Source organism: Ranitomeya imitator, chromosome 2, assembly GCF_032444005.1.
Source record: "Ranitomeya imitator isolate aRanImi1 chromosome 2, aRanImi1.pri, whole genome shotgun sequence".
NCBI classification, from domain to species: domain Eukaryota; kingdom Metazoa; phylum Chordata; class Amphibia; order Anura; family Dendrobatidae; genus Ranitomeya; species Ranitomeya imitator.
Genome location: NC_091283.1, coordinates 303,431,182 through 303,452,826, shown reverse-complemented (window position 1 = coordinate 303,452,826; position 21,645 = coordinate 303,431,182). Strand labels below are relative to the sequence as shown.

The 21,645-nt window shown below is 46.0% G+C and overlaps 2 protein-coding genes across 2 annotated transcripts in view; one reads left to right on the top strand and one right to left on the bottom strand.

The window, feature by feature from the left end:
• The window catches only part of LOC138666455 (zinc finger protein 665-like), a 309,850-nt gene that overhangs the window by 81,320 nt on the left and 206,885 nt on the right, over window positions 1–21,645 (bottom strand). The gene's annotated exons all lie outside the window — the stretch shown is intronic.
• LOC138666952 (oocyte zinc finger protein XlCOF22-like) overlaps window positions 1–21,645 on the top strand; it is a 61,863-nt gene that overhangs the window by 11,874 nt on the left and 28,344 nt on the right. The window contains exons 2-6 of the mRNA XM_069755156.1: window positions 18,721–18,870; window positions 19,000–19,179; window positions 19,257–19,380; window positions 19,464–19,561; window positions 19,760–19,850. Coding sequence (XP_069611257.1) covers window positions 18,721–18,870; window positions 19,000–19,179; window positions 19,257–19,380; window positions 19,464–19,561; window positions 19,760–19,850 — 643 coding nt within the window. The remainder of the gene's footprint in view (window positions 1–18,720; window positions 18,871–18,999; window positions 19,180–19,256; window positions 19,381–19,463; window positions 19,562–19,759; window positions 19,851–21,645) is intronic.

Sequence of the window (21,645 nt, the reverse complement as noted above, 5' to 3'; positions counted from 1 at the left end):
TAATCCGATGTTTACCCTGGTTACCATCCTAAAAGTAAAAAAAACAAACACTACATACTTACCTACAGCCGTCTGTCCTCCAGCGCTGTGCTCTGCACTCCTCGTGCTCTGGCTGTGAGCGTCGGTCAGCCGGAAAGCAGAGCGGTGACGTCACCGCTCTGCTTTCCGGCCGCTGTGCTCACAGACAGTACAGGAGGAGAGCAGAGCACAGCGCTGGAGGACAGACGGCTGTAGGTAAGTATGTACTGTTTGTTTTTTTTTACTTTTAGGATGGTAACCAGGGTAAACATTGGGTTACTAAGCGCGGCCCTGCGCTTAGTTACCCGATGTTTACCCTGGTTACCGGCATTGTTGGTCGCTGGAGAGCGGTCTGTGTGACAGCTCTCCAGCGACCAAACAGCGACGCTGCAGCGATCCGGATCGTTGTCGGTATCGCTGCAGCGTTGCTAAGTGTGACGGTACCTTAAGATAGATCTTCGTGGTACGTATAATCTGGTGAGAATCAGGCAAGGAGATGAATGGAAAACTGCATTCAATACGCCCGAGGGTCATTTTGAGTATCTAGTGATGCCGTTCGGACTTGCCAATGCTCCATCTGTGTTTCAGTCTTTTATGCATGACATCTTCCGTGAGTATCTGGATAAATTCCTGATTGTTTACTTGGATGACATTTTGATCTTCTCAGATGATTGGGAGTCTCATGTGAAGCAGGTCAGAATGGTTTTTCAGGTCCTGCGTGCTAACTCTTTGTTTGTTAAAGGATCAAAGTGTCTCTTCGGTGTGCAGAAAGTTTCATTTTTGGGGTTCATCTTTACCCCTTCTACTATCGAGATGGATCCAGTTAAGGTCCAAGCCATCCAGGATTGGATTCAGCCGACATCTCTGAAAAGTCTGCAAAAGTTCCTGGGCTTTGCTAATTTTTATCGTCGCTTCATCTGTAATTTTTCTAGCATTGCCAAACCATTGACCGATTTGACCAAGAAGGGTGCTGATTTGGTTAATTGGTCTTCTGCTGCTGTGGAAGCTTTTCAGGAGTTGAAGCGTCGTTTTTGTTCTGCCCCTGTGTTGTGTCAACCAGATGTTTCTCTTCCGTTCCAGGTCGAGGTTGATGCTTCTGAGATTGGAGCAGGGGCGGTTTTGTCACAGAGAGGTTCTGATTGTTCAGTGATGAAACCATGTGCTTTCTTTTCCAGGAAGTTTTCGCCCGCTGAGCGTAATTATGATGTGGGCAATCGAGAGTTGCTGGCCATGAAGTGGGCATTCGAGGAGTGGCGTCATTGGCTTGAAGGAGCTAAGCATCGCGTGGTGGTATTGACTGATCATAAGAACTTGACTTATCTCGAGTCTGCCAAGCGCTTGAATCCTAGACAGGCCCGTTGGTCGTTATTTTTTGCCCGCTTCGACTTTGTGATTTCGTACCTTCCGGGCTCTAAAAATGTGAAGGCGGATGCTCTGTCTAGGAGTTTTGTGCCCGACTCTCCGGGTTTATCTGAGCCAGCGGGTATCCTCAAGGAAGGAGTCATTGTGTCTGCCATCTCCCCTGATTTGCGGCGGGTGCTGCAAAAATTTCAGGCGAATAAACCTGATCGTTGTCCAGCAGAGAAACTGTTCGTCCCTGATAGGTGGACTAATAAACTTATCTCTGAACTTCATTGTTCGGTGTTGGCTGGTCATCCTGGAATCTTTGGTACCAGAGAGTTAGTGGCTAGATCCTTCTGGTGGCCATCTCTGTCACGGGATGTACGTACTTTTGTGCAGTCCTGTGGGATTTGTGCTAGGGCTAAGCCCTGCTGTTCTCGTGCCAGTGGGTTGCTTTTGCCCTTGCCGGTCCCAAAGAGGCCTTGGACACATATTTCGATGGATTTCATTTCTGACCTTCCCGTTTCTCAAAAGATGTCAGTCATTTGGGTGGTCTGTGGTCGCTTTTCTAAAATGGTCCATCTGGTGCCCTTGGCTAAATTGCCTTCCTCCTCTGATTTGGTACCTTTGTTCTTTCAGCATGTGGTTCGGTTGCATGGCATTCCTGAGAATATTGTTTCTGACAGAGGTTCCCAGTTTGTTTCAAGGTTTTGGCGAGCCTTTTGTGGTAGGATGGGCATTGACCTATCCTTTTCCTCGGCTTTCCATCCTCAGACTAATGGCCAGACCGAACGAACCAATCAGACCTTGGAAACATATCTGAGATGTTTTGTTTCTGCAGACCAGGATGATTGGGTGTCCTTTTTGCCGTTGCCTGAGTTCGCCCTTAATAATCGGGCCAGCTCGGCTACCTTGGTTTCTCCATTTTTTTGCAATTCTGGGTTCCATCCTCGTTTTTCTTCAGGACAGGTTGAGTCTTCGGACTGTCCTGGTGTGGATTCTGTGGTGGATAGGTTGCAGCAGATCTGGACTCAGGTAGTGGACAATTTGATCTTGTCCCAGGAGAAAGCTCAACTTTTCGCTAATCGCAGACGCCGTGTGGGTCCCCGACTTCGTGTTGGGGATCTGGTTTGGTTATCTTCTCGTCATATTCCTATGAAGGTTTCCTCTCCTAAATTTAAACCTCGTTTTATTGGTCCGTATAGGATTTCTGAGGTTCTCAATCCTGTGTCTTTTCGTTTGACCCTCCCAGACTCCTTTTCCATACATAATGTATTCCATAGGTCGTTGTTGCGGAGATACGTGGCACCTATGGTTCCATCTGTTGAGCCTCCTGCCCCGGTTCTGGTGGAGGGGGAATTGGAGTATATTGTGGAGAAGATTTTGGATTCTCGTGTTTCTAGACGGAAACTCTAGTATCTGGTTAAATGGAAGGGTTATGCTCAGGAAGATAATTCCTGGGTTTTTGCCTCTGATGTTCATGCTTCCGATCTTGTTCGTGCCTTTCATGCGGCTCATCCTGGTCGGCCTGGGGGCTCTGGTGAGGGTTCGGTGACCCCTCCTCAAGGGGGGGGTACTGTTGTGAATTCTGTGGCTGAATTCACTCCTGTGGTCACAAGTGGTACTGCAGCTTCTGAGCTTCCTCCCTCAGGTGTTCTGGTGAGCTCGTTAACTGCTTCATTACTTAACTCCGCCTGATGCTGCTATCCTTGCTCCTTGTCAATGTTTCAGTGTTGGATCTGAGCTTCTCCTGATTGTTCCTGTGACCTGCTGCTCTGTATAGCTAAGTGCTTTTTGCTTTTTTGTTGCTTTTTTTCTGTCCAGCTTGTCTTTTGTTTTGCTGGAAGCTCTGAGACGCAAAGGGTGTACCGCCGTGCCGTTAGTTCGGCACGGTGGTTTTTTTTTTGCCCCTTTGCGTGGTTTTGCTTTAGGGTTTTTTGTAGACTGCAAAGTTCGCTTTACTGTCCTCGCTCTGTCCTAGAATATCGGGCCCCACTTTGCTGAATCTATTTCATCCCTACGTTTTGTCTTTTCATCTTACTCACAGTCATTATATGTGGGGGGCTGCCTTTTCCTTTGGGGAATTTCTCTGGGGCAAGTCAGGCCTATTTTTCTATCTTCAGGCTAGCTAGTTTCTTAGGCTGTGCCGAGTTGCCTAGGTAGTTGTTAGGCGCAATCCACAGCCGCTTTTAGTTGTGTTTAGGATAGGATCAGGTGTGCAGTCTACAGAGTTTCCACGTCTCAGAGCTCGTTCTTGTATTTTTGGGTATTTGTCAGATCACTGTGTGCGCTCTGATCGCTAAGCACACTGTGTTTCTGGATTGCCTTCATAACACCTGTCATTAGCAAACATAACACTCTATAGTATAATGCAACCTTTAATATAATGCACCCTGTGATGCAGTGACCCCTGTAACAGCTAATGTGAGCGCTTCAAGATGCACTTGGAGGCACAATTCTGATGGTGAATTAGGGACTTGCATTATTGAAAATGGCCAGTATGTTTCTCTGCGCTGTAAACCCAAAATGATACGGTTTGTTGTGAATTCCGCTCTTGGGCTCCCTCCGGTGGTTTTAAGTGAAATGGCTGCTCCTTGGATTTAGCAGTCAGCAGCTGCTTCCACTGATTGTCTATTCTACTCGGCTATTTAGCCTGGCTCTTTCCTTCAGCTTGTGCCACTTGTCAATGGTTCCTGGTTGGATTCACTTCTCTTTGGATTTCCCTGTTATCCTGACCAGTTCAGCAAAGTTAAGTCCTTGCTTGCTCTTTTCTGTCCACAGGTTGTGGACTTATCCGTTCTGTGCTTTCTATGTTTGTCCAGCTTGTCAGTATGAATTAATTCAGTGAAGCTGGAAGCTCTGGGATGCAGATTTACCCTCCACACCTTTAGTCAGGTGTGGAGATTTTTGTAAACTCTGTGTGGATTTTTTGTAGTGTTTTATACTGACCGCACAGTATTCCATCCTGTCCTATCTATCTAGCTAGACTGGCCTCCTGTGCTCATCCTGGTTTCATTCTGTGTATGTCTTTTCCCTCTCCACTCACAGTCATTACTTGTGGGGGGCTATCTATCCTTTGGGGATTTTCTCTGAGGCAAGTTAGTTTTCCTGTTTCTATCTTTAGGGGTAGTTAGATCTTAGGCTGTGACGAGGTGCCTAGGGAGTGTCAGGAGCATCCCACGGCTACTTCTAGTGTTGTGTTGAGCTTAGGGACTGCGGTCAGTACAGGTACCACTTCCTTTAGAGCTCGTCCCATGTTGCTCCTAAACCACCAGTTCATAACAACGGTTATGCTGGGACTTATAGTTTCACAAATTTTTGTGTGTTTACTTATATGGGGTTAGTCAAAGAGCTGGGTGGGAATTGACTAACCACACATGCACCGCCCATCCATGGGGGGTGATTACAACCATATAATGTGACTGAGGTCTGGTCACATTGTCAGAGTGTATGGACCTGAGTGGTCTGTGTTGTAGGTCCTGAAAGAGGTCAGGTCTATGTTGGAAGCTCCGGCGAGTGGAGACTTCCTGAAGAGCACGTGGAGAGACCATGGACCTGGATGGTCGGTGTTGGAAGCTCCTGTGAGTGGAGACTTCCTGGAAGCACCTGGTGAGACCATGTACCTGCAGAGTCTGAGACGGCTTCTGTGTTGGCGAAGCCAGGACTCACAAGGAGTCAGCTTGTGGAGCGGAGCTCCTGAGAAGTAACCCCGGGTATGGGGAAAGAACTACTGTATTTGCACTGACAAAGGACAATTACTGAACTGCGCGGTCACTCGGTGACTGGAGAGAGACAGGCTTGACTAATGAATGCTTTGTAAATCTATGCGTGATGAAGTAATGGACTATGTGTATGCCGTTGATATGCAACCTGGCTTACGGAGCGGTTTATGACATTTCAATAAACCGTATGGCCTGTTTTGTGTGAAAAAAGATGTGCCTGACTGCGTTAATCCGCTGCCAAGCGAGTGTTCCCCAACACAAACAGTAGGCGCAACGCCACAACCACCATAGGCAGCCTCTATAGTATAATGCAGCCCTTAATATGATGCCTCTAGGTATAGGTAGCCTCTATAGCAGTGGTACCCAACCTTTATGACCTAGAGCCACATTCAGTACTGAGAGAGGGTTGCGAGCTTTATTCAGCTCTTGACAGTGGGTCGCGAGCAACATCCTGCTCCTGTCCCCCTCAATGTAGTGTCAAGCAAAGCCCCCATTACGGGTTCAATGATAACCCAAGCTTTTCGACAAAAATAATTCCAAAGCAGTACACTGAGATCCAGGGGTTACCACAATGCCCCAATTCAGTATTCTCCCATCAAGGACTGACAACACACTGTCGCATCCAGCTTCAAGAACCTCCTCTAACAGGTAATATCATCCTCCATACCTAAAACACCTCTAAACCCCTAAGACCAGTATATGTGAATCCAGATGTGCTCTTCTGTGCAGGGCTACCCAAAAATTCACCATTTTTAAATGTACTCTTCACACCTGTTTGCTGGACCTGGAGCTAATGCATCATGCTGGCAGACAGTCGCGAGCCACAATTCATGGGACCGCGAGCCACATGTGGCTCCTGAGCTACAAGTTCGGGACCCCTGCTCTATAGTATAATGCAGCCCTTAATATAATGAACCCCCATAGGCAGCCTTTATAGCATAATTCAGCCCCATTGAAAAATTAAACCAATTCTCCCCTTTCTTCCTGGTTCCTCCGCTGCTGTGAGCAGCTGCTCTAGGTAGTGATGTCATTGTGACCCCCTGTCAGTGTCGGCAATAGTGATATCAGACGCTGAGAGGGGGATAATGGGAGAGGGAGCATAACGCTCCTTCTCTCATCAATGCGGTTAGCTGTATCGGAATCTAGCCCATACAGTTGAACTTGCGATGACGGGCATGGGGGGCCCGCTGATGGCACCAGGCCCCCCGCCTGCTCAAGGGCCCCAAAGTGGCCGGGCGGCAGAGCTGGGAGATCGATTGTCCCTGCACTGCTGCAAAATGTAACTGTATGGGCATGCTGTGCACGCCAATACAGTTACAGTAGCGTAGCTCCGGGTGGGCCCCCTCAGAGCACGGGGCCCAGGGTGACCACTCCCTCTGCATACCCCCCCCCCCCCCCGATAGCTACACTACTGCATAACAGCTGTGGACAGAATGCGGCTTAGCTGGTTCCCAAGCCCACATTAGATCCATTCAGACAACTGCAGGATGAGCGGACAGAAGCCCAAGGAAGTTCTCACAAAATGCATTTATTTCTCTCCTGGTTCTGTTCCAGCACAATAATGTAGATACTAGTGATGAGTGAGCCGCTCTCCACTACACGATCCGGCATCGGGAGCTCGGACAAGCTTGTTACTGGAGTGATGGAGAGCCATGCTCCAGTTCCCAGCCAATAAACATGCGGGGATTGCCCGCCATACACGGTAATACCGTAGCCATGTTGGCTACTGGCGTTACTGTGACTGTCCGGCTGCATCACATCATCTATACAGTGTGCACAGCCAATTTTTTGTACAATACTTTGACTTTTCTCATGGCATTGTAGAGTTTGAGGACCTAATCTGAGAGTTCTGCACCACCCATGTACCGATTGTAATCCAAGTTACAATCTGGCTTTGGGACTTGTGTTGTGGTACCACGAACAGTGACAAGGGAGCTGTTGTCACGGTGTATGGTGGTGAAGATAAGGACATCCCTTTTATCCTTATAATTGACCACCAGCATGTTGTCGCTGCATTGGGCTCGGCTTTCACCTTTTCTCTGCATTTGCCCATTTAGTGGCTTAGGCAGGTCTCTCTGATTTTTTCGCATGGTGCCGCAGGCAACTTTACCTCTCGCAGAGAGGGTCTTGAAGAGGGGGATGATGTGAAAGTTATCAATGTGGAGGTGATAATCCTTATCCAGCAGTGGGTGCATCAACTCCCACACAATTTTCCCACTCACCCCCAGGTAATCTGGGTGTCTTTTCCCTTGCAGACCCTAAATCTGTGTGTTTACCCTAGGGTACTCTCGTACAATTTGTACAGTTTAATTCCATACCTGGCCCTTTTACTTGGCAGGTATTGTTGAAATTTTAGCCTCCCTTTGAAATGAACCAGAGATTCATTTATAGTGATGTCCCTTTGGAGGTTGTACACCTCAGCAAATTTTCTACTCAAGTGTTCAACCACTGGCCTAATTTTATATAGATTATCAAAGTTTGGATCATCTCGGGGAGGATACTGCGCATTATCACCATAATGCAACCATTTTTGGATCTCTTGAAATCGTGTACTTCTTATGGCCATACAGAATATTGGTACTGTAGAGAATATCAGTACTCCAGTATTGCCGAAGCTCTGGTTTTTGGATTATGCCCGAATGCTGCACAATTCCCCAAAATGTCATCATCTCTGCTGCATCTACAGGGGCCCATCTGATGTATGATGACGTGGGATTTTGGGTAAAAAATAGATTGGCATACAAGTTTGTCTGGGCCACCATAAGATTTATTATTTTTTCACTGAAAAAGAATTTAAAGAATTAAATTTCAGTGAGACCAGTGGTGTCAAACTGGATTCCTTAGCTTCTGATCAAATCCGGAATGACGGGCTGATAATTTTCGGGAGATGCAATCTATATAGGATTGATTGTTGGAGGGGTTGCCTGGGTCCTAGGGTGCCTTGTTGGGGTTCATTCCTAACTAGATGAGGAGGAGGACTAAAGGAATGTGGAATCTTCCTCACTGGCTGAATCCGTCTTGGAGGCAAGGAAAGCGTATGCCTCCTCTGGTGAATACCGTCTTGACGAATGGGCCATTTTTATTTTATCTTTCAAAAACCCTGGGGATGTCTGTGCAAGTGGTGCTTTACACGTGTAATGTGTGGGGGGCTTGTGTATAGGATACTATTTATTAAAAAAACAGCAGGTAAAGACCCCAATATCCACAGGTGTCCCTTCTAATTGGTGGAAACTGTCACCTTTAATAATCCTCGGACAGTTCTGACAAACACAGAAAAGTGCCCCCTTATAGAGGTGACAGAAAGTCTGTTTAGTCACTTTTTTTTTTGTTTCAAATAGATTTTTATTAAGAATAACAAGATAATTGACATGTTACATTCTCATTTTCAATGCAAAGTTTTCCCCTTCAAACAACCCCCTTCAATCCCAACGTCCCCCGCCCCCACCCAACAAGACAGCTCACCTTGCTTAAAACCCAATCATTAAAACTATAGAGTAACTAATCCCTCAGCCAATAATGTATGCCACATGTTACATTGCCTTCAATTTGGGACCCTAATTCACTCAATTTCTATAATACCCCTATCCCATGGCAATCCACGGAGACCATAGTTTATTGAACACTTCAACTTTCCCTCTCTTCTTATAGAACCCCTTTTCCAGTGCCAGGCCTTGTTTCACATACTGGAGGAATTCTCTTCTTGAAGGCGGTTCTTCCCTGATCCAATTTCGCGCTATTACCTTCCTTGTCATGTACAACAGTCTGGCAATAGCTATCTTCAGGTTGTTATCCACTCCAATCTCATCCACGCATCCCAACAAGCACACCACCAGGTCTCTTGCCACCGTGCATCCATACGCACCTTCCATACGACTCAAAACTACCAACCAAAAGGCAGCCAGTCTCGGACACGTCCACATCATATGAAATATATCAGCATCTGTAGATTTACACCTCGGGCACTCAGAATCATCACGCAAACCTGCCTTATATAGCACTATTGGAGACCTATAAACCCTATGTATTACATAAAGCTGTGACAGCCTATACGGTTCGCTCAGTGACAGTCGTGGGACCCATTCTAGCACCGATTCCCAAGTCGAAGTAGAAATGCCCCCCCAGTAGTCCCTTCATTATACACATATTCTAGCACTATATCCCTTTGAATTCTAATACCTCCGTCCCTATTCTGAGCTCCAAAAGCATGCCTCATCCGCAAATACTGATATTCCCCTGCAGGCCCAAGACCAAATTCCGCCTGCAATTGGGAAAAGGATTTCAACTCCTCTCGCTGAACTATTTGATACACGTACTGAAACCCTTTGACCTGCCATTCTGTCAATACCCCCAACGCCTCAAACTCCTGTAAATTATTGTTATGCCATAGCGGTAAGAATCTAGTCAAGTCCGTAATCCCACGTATATGTCTCAGCCTACCCCACAGCCTACATATCAACAATACAGTCGGGTATAATTTCCCCAGAGCCCCCAGGGATCCATCCTCCAAACATTGTACCACTGGCCTTCTTTTTGTCACCGTTTCCATCAACTGCTTTACCGCTCCAGATGACCCTTCATGCGCCCAGGCCTTTAGATACTGACTTTGGACTGCAAGAAAATATATTTCAGGGTTAGGCAGTGCCAGGCCCCCATATTCCTTGGGTCGCTGAAGTGTTTCCAGTTTGATACGCAGATGTTGTCTCCCCCATATCAAATTCCTAAACAGAGAGTTAATCTGTCTAAATTTCCCGCGTGGTATCCAAACTGGTGAATTATGAAGAATATACAGCATTTTCGGCATCAGAATCATTTTAATAAGACTTACTCCAGTTTATCTTTAGTCCCGACACCGAGCTGAATCGTTCAATAATCCCAATGGTTCCCTCCAAGGACGCAACCGGGTCAGCCAGAAATAGCAGAATGTCATCCGCATACAACGCCACCCATTCTTCAGTCATCCCATACTTAAACCCAGACACCTCATCAGTCCATCAAAGCTTAGCAGCCAGTGGTTCCACAGCCAGAGCAAATAGAAGAGGAGAGAGCGGACACCCCTGCCTCGTCCCTCTAGCTAATTGTATGGTCCGTGATAACTCCTCGTTCACCCTGACCCTGGCCATCGGCATCGAGTACATCAGCCGAATCCAAGATACGAACTGCGGGCCAAACCCCATACTCCACAACACCTGCCAGAGATACCCCCTCTCCACACTGTCGAACGCCTTATGGGCGTCTAAAGATGCAATAACTCTCTGGCCACAGTTATTGGATCTGAGTTGCAAATTCATAAATAGCCTCTGTAAGTTGATCGCAGTGGACCTATCAGGCATAAAGCCAGACTGGTCTGAGTGCACCAGGCCGGAAATGACACTCGTCAACCTCATCGCCAACAACTTAGGTAGGAGTTTAACATCTATAGTGAGCAAGGAGATTGGCCGATATGAATCCGGCTGTCTCAAGTCTTTCCCCTCCTTAGGAATCACCACTATTATGGCCTCTCGCATGGATGCCGGGAGACTTCCTCTACTCCTAGCCTCCTCTAGGACCGCCTTTAATCTAGGGATCAGCACTTCCCCCAAATTTTTATAAATTTCGGCAGGAAATCCATCTACACCAGGTGCCTTTCCATTGGCCATAGATTGCAATGCCCGACCAACTCCTCCTCCGTGATGGGAGCCTCCAAGTCCTCTCTATCTGTCTCACTCAGCCTCGGGAGCTCCAATTCCTCAAGGAACGCCACCGTGCCCTCCATCGACCCATCCACCCGAGAGGAATATAAGTCCGCATAAAAATCCGCAAAAACCTCTAAAATCTCTGGAGTCCCAGAGACAGCCACACCACTCCCCGACACCAAAGAATGGACAAAAGAAGTATTTCTCTGGGCAGAAGCCACCAGCGACAGCATATGACCCACAGATTCGCCCTCCTGATAATAAGCCAGGTTCCTGAATTCCCTCTTCCTTTCAGCCTTACCCAACAAAACTTCTTCCAGCTGACTCTGAGCTGCCTTTAACCTCCTCCCAGCCTCCGGACTACCCATTATTACTGTCTCATCCTCAGCTATCCTCAGCCCCTCAATCGCCAACCTCTCTGCTTCTCTCGATTTCCGCTTACACCTGCTAATATCCCTAAACAGCAGCCCTCTTAAGTACGCCTTCATGGTTTCCCACACAGTAAGAGCGTCTACACTTCCCTCATTTATCTCAAAAAATTCCACCAACTCCTGCTTTATCTTTTCCAGATCTATACTGTGCAGCCAATTAGGGTGAATTTTCCACTCCCTCCTGCTCCCGGTCTGTGTCCCCACCGGTCGAAACTCCACCTCAACTGGACTATGGTCTGAGAGAGCCCTAGGCAAATATCTCACATCCCCTACCATCGTATCCAGCAAACGGTTACCCAGCGCCAAATCGATCCTGGACAAAGTACCATGAGCTGGCGAATAACATGAATACCCCCTTTCCCCAACATGTCTAACTCTCCATAAATCAATCATACCTACTTCCCGAACATAGGTCCCAAACGTAGTGATATGTCCCACCGTCCTATTCTGGGAGTTTTTATTTTTATCCCAAAAGTCATCACATATATTAAGATAACCAATAATTAAAAATGGTAACGGACCCCAACCTCTCCAGCACCTCTCTTATTTTCTTGCTTGAGTATAGGGGCGGAATATACATTGCCGCTATACACATCAACACTCCATTTATTTTACATTTCACCACCACATACTGACCATCCACATCCTCCTGTACCATTACCTCTTCATACTGCACCCCCACAGGTATTAACACAGACACACCCCTAGAGTACGTAGAGAAAGTAGAATGATACGCCCTCTGTATCCAGCGCCTATTCAATACATTCACCCTCTCCTGCACTAAATGTGTCTCCAGCAGGCATATCATTGAGACCTTCTGTTCTCGAACATATTGCAGATCCCCCATCATGTGACTCATCATCCCTCATAGTATCCAGTTTCCCAAGTATGAGCTTGGGAAACACCCAAGAGTACGTAGAGAAAGTAGAATGATACGCCCTCTGTATCCAGCGCCTATTCAATACATTCACCCTCTCCTGCACTAAATGTGTCTCCAGCAGGCATATCATTGAAACCTTCTGTTCTCGAACATATTGCAGACTTGCCGCCCGCCGGGTTTTATCCGCCAGACCTCTCACATTCCAACTCAATATTTTAATGCGATCCCCCATCATGTGGCTCATCATCCCTCATAGTATCCAGTTTCCCAAGTATGAGCTGTCCAACCCCTCCCGCCCCCCCTGCCCCCTCCCAACCTACCCCCCTAACCCCCCCAATGTAACGCATTCTTCCTCTCATCAAGAGTGGGGCTCCACTGCCCACTGCGAACACTCTCCCTTATGTAACCCTCTCCGTTCGCGTCCCGCTGCCATAACCATCAGAATTTCCCCCAACTGTTCGTTTTATTGTATCCTAACATTCCAACTTATATGAACATGTAGAAAAAGTACCCGGCATAGCCGGCATTTATAGTACCCGGCATAGCCCTCCTCCCCCCTACTTAGTAGACGGTACTGTCCCCTCCGGCGGGTCCCTCAATATGGCCCAGCAAAACCCTCAGCAGTTGCTCAACTCTTTAACCAATGCTAACAAGCGCAAAACCCTCTGCCAGCGACAGAGAAAACAATTCCCAACCGGATCTCGCCGAAATGTCAGTCGCCCATCCCCTTAAGCTTTTTTTCATTAGTATCAATCCACTGGGTAGCGTCCTCTGGTGTAAAAAAAAAAGTGGGTCTTATTAAAAGCCACCAGTCTCAGCTTTGTGGGAAACATCACTGAATACTGCACTCCCAGCTCCCTCAGTCATCGCTTGACTCCAGTAAACTTCATCCGCTGCTTCTGAACCGCAGCGGAATAATCCGAATAAATGGCGATTTTTTTTTGGGGGAAAAAAACACCTATACCCTATTTCCACTCTGATTCCTCTAGCTCCAAAAGTGGAGACTCAGATACACGGGACTCTTCCTGCTCTTCTTCTGAACGGAAGGTCGTCATTGCTTTCCCCTAGACGAAGTCGACGCACTAGTGGAGGCAGTAAGATCGTCTATGGGGGTGCTGGATCCTTAAAAGAAAATATCCCTTTGAGGAGGAGGCCTCTACTTCATGGGATAAAGCCCCCAAACTTGATGTTGCGGTGGCTAAGGCCTCAAAGAAGTTTGCACTACCTTTTGAGGATATGGGTACCCTAAAGGATCCCCTTGATAAAAGAGCTGATACCTTTCTTAAAGGGGCCTGGGAATCGGCAGGAGGATGTTTAAGACCAGCAATAGCAGCTGCATGCACCTCTAGGTCCCAATGATTTGGGTTGATAATTTAGAGAAACAACTGAGGGATGGGGCGTCCAGAAATAAGGTGCTAGACTCTATCCCTATGATAAGAGGGGCAGCGGCCCTTCTAGCAGACTCTTCGGCCAACTCGGTTAAACTCGCATCTAAATCAGCAGCCCTTTCAAACGCAGCTCGTAGAACATTATGGCTAAAGAGTTGGCCGGGTGATTTGCAAACCAAGCAGAAACTTTGCTCGATCCCATGTGAAGGCAAATTTTTATTCGGGGAAACTCTGGATGATATCTTACAAAAAGCAGGGGACAAGAAGAAAGACCCGAGGGAGCAGAACAGATGAGATGAAGGGAAAAGGAAAGATAGGGGGTTCCTTTTTTTGGCAATTCCACTCGAGACAAAAAAATTCCCAAGTGACAGCTCCCCCAGGGTGGGAGGGAGATTGTCTCAGTTCCTCCCGGCCTGAGAAAAAATCTCAACCAGCCCCTGGATACTGAGCTTAATAGAATCGGGGCTTCGGATAGACTTTATTTCCCTTCCTCCCCAAAATTATGTACTAACTCCGCTGAGGTCCTCCCCCCCCCCCCCCCCCAACAACAAGAGGCCCTAGAACAAGAAATTATAAAACTCATGGACAAAGCTGTTATACAGGAAGTTCCCCTACTGGAGAAAGGGAAGGGATTCTATTCCCCACTATTCCTAGTTCCAAAGCCGGATGGATCCTTCTGGAGGATAATAAACTTACGGAAGCTAAACAGTTATGTGAGGAATCAAAAATTCAAAATGGAATCGATCAAATCAACGATCAAAAATCTGTTTCCAAACTGTTTCATGATAGTGTAGGATATCAGCGACGCATATTGTCACATCCCCATCCACAAAAACTCTAAAAAATTCCTCAGACTAGCAGTGGCCATGAAAGGGGAAATAAGCGAATACCAATACAGAGCCCTTCCCTTTGGCATATCAGTCGCACTCCGCATATTTACCAAACTGATTGCGGAAATGATGGCCCATCTGAGAGAAAAAGACATATTGATAGTCTCATACTTGGACGACTTTTTGATTGTGAGCAATTCGGCCCAACGTTGCCAACAACACTGCGACATAGTGATAAACACTCTAACAAAATTAAGCTGGCTCCTAAACTTACAAAAATCAAAACTAAACCCAATCAGAGTTCAGGAATTTTTGGGTCTAACATTGGACTCCACAACACAAGAATAGCGCCTCCCAGTTCAGAAAAAGCAAAAGATAGTAAATATGGTGACGAAAGCCTGCTCAAACCCTTCTATGACCCTAAGGCTACTTTCTAACTGGCGTTTTTTGCAATACGTCGCAATGCGTCGTCTATGGCAAAAAACGCATCCTGCAAAATTGTTTGCAGGATGCGTTTTTGCCCCATAGATTAACATTAGCGATGCATTGCGACACATTGCCACACGTAGCAACCGTCGTGCGACGGTTGCGCCGTGATGTGGTGGACCGCCGGGAGCAAAAAACGTTAAATGTAACGTTTTTTGCTGCCGACGGACCGCTTTTTCCGACCGCGCATGCGCGGCCGGAACTCCGCCCCACCTCTCCGCACCTCCCAATGGGGCAGCGGATGCGCCGGAGAAATGCATCCACTGCACCCATTGTGCGGTGCATCAAACGCTAGCGTCGGAACCTCGGCCCGACGCATTGCGACGGGCAGATTCCGACGCTAGTGTGAAAGTAGCCTAAGAAGGGCGATGTCGTTATTGAGGTCCCTTTCTGCCTGCCTCCCAGCGGTCCAATGGGCACAACTTCACACGAGAGACCTCCAATGGGATGTTTTGAAAAATCAGGCTTCTCTATGAGGTCACCTAGAAAACCACATGACTCTAAGTTCAGCCACTATTCATTCCCTAGCCTGGTGGGTGGATCCCAACAATCTAGCAAAAGGGATTCCTTGGGTAATAGAAGTATCTCAAATAGTTACCACAGACACAAGCTCCACGGGTTGGTGAGCTCACCTGAACAACACGGTCACTCAGGAAGTTTGGACAGGTCAGGAACTCGAGTCTTCCTCAAACCAAAAAGAACTCTGGGAGGTGGGCCGTGCCCTATTATCTTTCCTCCACAGCCTACGGAGGGCATCATGTCCAAGTATTTTCGGACAATCAGACTGTAGTAGCCTACCTGAACCACCAAGGGGGGACCAGGTCTCAAGTCCTAATGACAGCCACCTCCGAAATCTTCAGCTTAGTAGAAAACAACCTACTATCCCTCTGCGCTGCATATAAAAGGAGTAGAGAATCAGAAAGCAGACTTCCTGAGCCGTACCCAATTAAAACAGGGAGAATGGGCATTAACTCAACGCATTTTCGATCAGATCACAGCGCTTTGGGCAATTCCTGTAATAGACCTTTTCGCCAATATAGACAACAGAAAAGTGAAAGCTTTTTGTTCTCTAGACTCAAGGGGGGCTGTCGGGCGCTAGATGCGTTCATGATTCCCTGGACACAAGGCCTTGCATATGCGTTTCCCCCACTAATCCTCATCCCAGCAGTTCTACGAAAAATCAGGCAGGATGGGGCAAGACTCTTTCTAATAGCCCCCCTTTGGTCCAAAAGAGCCTGGTTCTCCTGGCTGAGAATGCTATGGATCACCGATCCCTGGGTTCTTCCAGATCTGCTGGACCTCCTATCACAGGGACCGGTGTTCCACCCTCAGTCAGAGAAACTCCACCTAACAGCATGGAATTTGAAAGGTCACTACTGAAGGAAAGAGGGTTTTCGGATAAACTAGTCTCCACATTAAGGAAAAGTAGGAAAACTGTAACCACTGAAATCTAAGGCAAGACATGTAAAAAAAAATGTATCCAAATCCGGGATAAAATTACAGGATGGGGTTCCAATTGCTGAGATATTAGAATTCCTACAGAAGGGTCTAGATCTGGACCTCTCAGTGAGTACTCTAAAAGTACAGATAGCGGCTCTAGGAGCATTGTACAGTGAAAATATAGCTGCCAACCCTTGAATAACAAGATTTGTTAGAGCGGCGTCAAGATCTAGACCGATAACTATAAAAAGACTTCCTCCTTGAGACTTAAATCTAGTCTTGTCAGCTTTAACAGACTCTCCATTTGAGCCTATAGAGTTAATACATGACGTCATCAATTATAAAGAATATAAACTTTATTAGTATAGTTATTCTAAGGGTCTCAGGGAAGCACGCAGGGATCCTTCTCCCTGCGCGTTGCTTCCCTAGGCCGCCAGAACGCTGCGATCATGTTTGATCACAGTGTTCTGGGGGTTAATGTGTCGGATGGCAGCTGTGGTAATCAGCTGACACCCGGCCGCGATCGGCCGCTCTCCCCCCGTGAGCGCGGCTGATCGGCTGGATGTACTATCCCGTCAATGGTCAGATAGGCCCAGGTCACCTCGACGGGATAGTACGTCTAAGGTCAGAGAGGGGTTAAGCACCAGAGAATTCACACAGGGGAGAAGCCTTATTCATGTTCAGAATGTGGGAAATGTTTTATCCGAAAATCAGATTTGGTTAAGCACCAGAGAATCCACACAGGGGAGAAGCCTTATTCATGTTCAGAATGTGGGAAATGTTTTAACCACAAATGTAATCTTGTTACACACCAGAGAACTCACAGAGGGGAGAATGATATAGGCCTCCCAGCCTCAAAACAGCAGCCCGCAGCTACCCAGAAAAGCTGCATCTATTAGATGCACCTTTTCTAGCACTTTGCCTAGCTCTTCCCACTTGCCCTGTAGCGGTGACAAGTGGGGTAATAATTGTGGGGTTGATGTCACCTTTGTATTGTTAGGTGACATCAAGCCCACGGCTTAGTAATGGAGAGGTGTCTATAAGACACCCACCCATTACTAATCCTATAATTGTATGGTAAATAAAGACACAGCCAGACTAAAGTCCTTTATTTGAAAAAATTACACAGACACCTTTTATTAATCTCAATTAAACCATACTTACTGCATCCCCTAATGCCAGCGAAGCCCTCATTCTCTTGTAATACAAATAAAATAAAAAACCAACAATATACCATACCTGTCCATCGTTCTGTCCCACGCTGTAATCCATGTCTGGGGGGCTAAATAGTTTTCAACCTTCACGGTGCCAAGATGCGACCGTCCCGGCTGTTAGCGCAGCATCATTCACCAACAGTGACATCATGGAGGCCGGGCTGAACTTCGGTGACCTCAGGACCGTGGGAAAATGCCAGTGATGATGTCACTCTGGTCAATGATGCTGCGCTCTCAGCATCTCATTCACCAGTGATTTTCAGCCAGGGCAGTCACATATTGGCACCGTCCAGGTTGAAAACTAGCCCCCAGACATGGATTATTTATTAATATTAATATCCCATCCCATCTTACAGATCTGCCTTTTCTGGGGTGGCTGGGGGCAGATGTTTTTAGCCAGGGGGGGAAACCAATAACCATAGTCCCTCTCTAGGCTATTAATATCTTCCCTCAGTCCACGCCAATTTTTTCCGTGATTTAACCCTTTATTTTAACAGCTAGAGCCCCCAAATTTTGCACACAGACACTTGGAATATTATTAGTGAGGAATATGTAAAAAAATAAGGGATATGAAATGGTTTACTGTATGTTAACCATGTCTCATATTCTGTCGGGTTTGGGTAGGAGATGAAAAAAAAAAAAAAAAAAAATATATATATATATATATATATATATATATATATATATATATATATATATATATATATATATATCCCTATACTATGTGTAGACATTTATTCTATCTATTCTATTAAAACCTGTCAGTGTGATTTTACTGTACACCGCACTGAATTACCGGCTTTTCTATAGAACACCGCTGCGTATTTCTCGCAAGTCACACTGTTAGTCCATGTGTAATCCGTATTTTTCTCGCCCCCATTGACTTTCATTGGCAGATTTTTTTGCGCCATACGTTGACAAACGCAGTATGCTGCGATTTTCTACGCCCGTGAAATACGGCAGAGAAATATACGGCAGATAGGAGCTGCCCCATAGAGAAACATTGGTCCGTGTGCAATACGTAGTTTTTGCGCCTCTCATACGTCCGTAAAACTCGCTAGTGTGACTAATAGGGCAGCTGCGGACTGCTATTTTAAGGCTGGGGGGCCTATATCAATGACCTCTTACCAGCCTGAGAATACCAGCCCCCAGCTGTGAGCTTTAGCAAGGCTGGATGTCAAAAATGCCGTTGATTTAAATGATAAATCTCCTCATATGTTTCCCTTATTATCTCCAGTAATTGTATTATTACACAGGATTTTTATGATGTTACATCGGCTCATCTTCTTCTCATTCAGGTCTCTACAATATCAGATTCTCTCAGTGAAGATCTTCTACATAAGAAAATTTTCCTGATTTGCCCATCAAAGATGGATATGGACAGAGAAAAGATGGCGGAGAGGATATTACACCTCACCCTAGAGATCCTCTTCCGGCTTACTGGAGAGGTGAGAGATTGTGATGACGTCACATTACATCATTCTCATCTGTGGGAATAACAGATGGACAGAACTGGAGAGGTGAGGACTCTGGAAATGTCTGTAGTGAGATTTATTAATGTGTCTCTCCATAACCAGGATTACACAGTAGTGAAGAAGACCTCTAGTGAGCGCTGTCAGGACCCTGTGTCTGAAGGATGCAGAAGACCCCTGAGCCCAATCACGGGGCCTCCACCTTACCCCCTGATACATGAGGACATCAATGACCAGAAGATCCTAGAAATCCACTACAAGATGATTGAGCTGCTGACTGGAGAGGTGACACTGCTGGGAATGCTGGGACATTATTCAGTATGAAGGGATCGGGGGGATGACGGTATCATTGTATGTGTCAGGTTCCTATAAGGTGTCAGGATGTCGCCGTCTATTTCTCCATGGAGGAGTGGGAGTATTTAGAAGGACACAAAGATCTGTACATGGACGTCATGATGGAGGTTCCCCAGTCCCTTACGTCACCAGGTAATAGACAGGACTAAATACACACGGCCTATAATTATCTGTATGTAAAGAATGAATTCACTCCCTGTATGTTTTTCCTCCAGATCTATCCAGTAAGAGGACAACACCAGAGAGATGTCCCCATCCTCTTCTTCCACAGGACTGTAAACAAGAAGATCCCAGTGCTCCTCAGGATCATCAGGTAGATGGAGAGAAGGTGTCAGGAGATTTCCCCTATGATGTGTAGACAGCTGTGAAGGTCTTATGCTCAGTCTTGTTTTATCCCCAAGTATTGTATGTTTTATACTTGTGTAATGAGAACGGTGGAGATGGCAGGATTAGAGCTGATCATAGATGTGACTTCTCCATCTGTCTGTGACTTTTACAATATTTGTTTCAGGATGAAGATCTGACCCATATTAATACTACAGAGACATATGTGAGGGGTGATGAGCGGTGTAAAGAGGAGATTCCTACATATGACTACCCAGGTGAGTAGTGACCACTAAATGCAGTGAAGTCACAGATTCTTCTCAGTCACCGGCTGTGGCTGCTTTATCGGTGGTGTAGTCTGGCTGTATTACCTTGATCACCATTTTGCCACTAGACCACAACATTCTCCTCCATCCAAAACTGTTCAAGTGACTTTGGGCATTGAAAGCCCTTTCATATAGAACTTACAACCTGGAGGATCCACCTACCCTCTGGGGATGGAAGACGGTGACCGTTACCTGCCCAGGTCTGTAAACTACAAAGCCAAATGACAGCGTACGTAGAATGTGCTGACAAGTTAGAAAATCACTTGCGGAAAAGTATTATGATGGGTCTGTAAGAGAAAGCGGAGGGTAATGATGCTGTTGGCTTCCTAAAACCCTGATATCTTATTGGATGAATCTACCTTCTCCCCCTTCTGTGCCGCTGAATGTGCTCATATGGTCCCTACAAGACCAGGTCCAGTCTTTCTGACCAACTTCACTTTTATGATCGACAACATTAAGCTTTGAGCAGTGAGGGCCAAGTGTGAATTTCTGTACAATAACAGAATACTTTTCTGCCCAATGATGACAAAAGTATTCTAGGAGTGATACCTTAATTGGCTAACCAGAAAATAATATGTTTGCAGCTTTCAGAGCACAGGTGTGAATTGTATCCATGTAGTGACTCCTAAATCCAGGTGTTAAATTGAGTCCTGGTGTCAAAGAATTGAACATCTTCATTAGTTTGAATTCTCAAATTTTTCTTTCTCTGTCATCCTTAAAATGACCTTTTAGTATTAAGACTTTTAAGTCTGTCATACTGTGTCCAGGTCCAGAGAAATGTTTTCTCACAGGCATGTCCACGATATGAGCCAAGCACAGCAGAAATGCATGTTGTATCAAAGGGACTAACATTCTGTCCTACAAAACCGCCCCCCACCAGCGCCGCCGCCGCTTTCAACTATACCGGCTTCTATGATGGTCTGACAACAATGTTATGATTCATTTGTAGATCTTTTATTGCTTTTCTTTCCTGTGTGTTCAAGTTGTTCGGTAGATATTGCATGTTTTTAGTATTGTATTTCCTTATATCTCTTGAGACTAACATGTCAAAGGAATGAAAAGCTTTAGAGTACTCCTATTTTAGGTATGCTGGAATGAGTTGCATACATTTTTGTAAGTGTACATCCACATATCGTGATAAGTTGGCGGTTAAGTTGTTAATTCCAGATATAATCGGCCTGCCGGGTGGATGTGTTTGGTCCTTGTGTTTCTTTGGAATATGGTAGAACACCGCCTTACTGGGATTTTTGTTTAAAATATAATGATACTCTTTTGTGTCCAGAATGCCTTTTGATTTACCTTTATACGCTAATGCACTTAGTTTAATGATATACTGGGTGGTTGGGTCATACCTTAATTTCTTATATGTGATGGGATCACTTAGGAGTCGTATCGACTCCTGATGGTACATAGAGAGATCCAAAATTACGATGCCCCCACCCTTGTCAGCTGGTCTGACAACAATGTTATGATTCATTTGTAGATCTTTTATTGCTTTTCTTTCCTGTGTGTTCAAGTTGTTCGGTAGATATTGCATGTCATGTCAAAGGAATGAAAAGCTTTAGAGTACTCCTGTATCGGGTGAAAAGTTGATGCATTGGCCAGAGACGTATGTACATATTCAGTGGTATTACATAGTCTAACGTTCGTAGATATATGCTCCTTTTTCAGGAAGTACTTTTTGAGGGCCAGATTGCGAAGGTATTTTTTCATGCTAATATATAGCTCAAAGGGTTTGGCCTGTTTA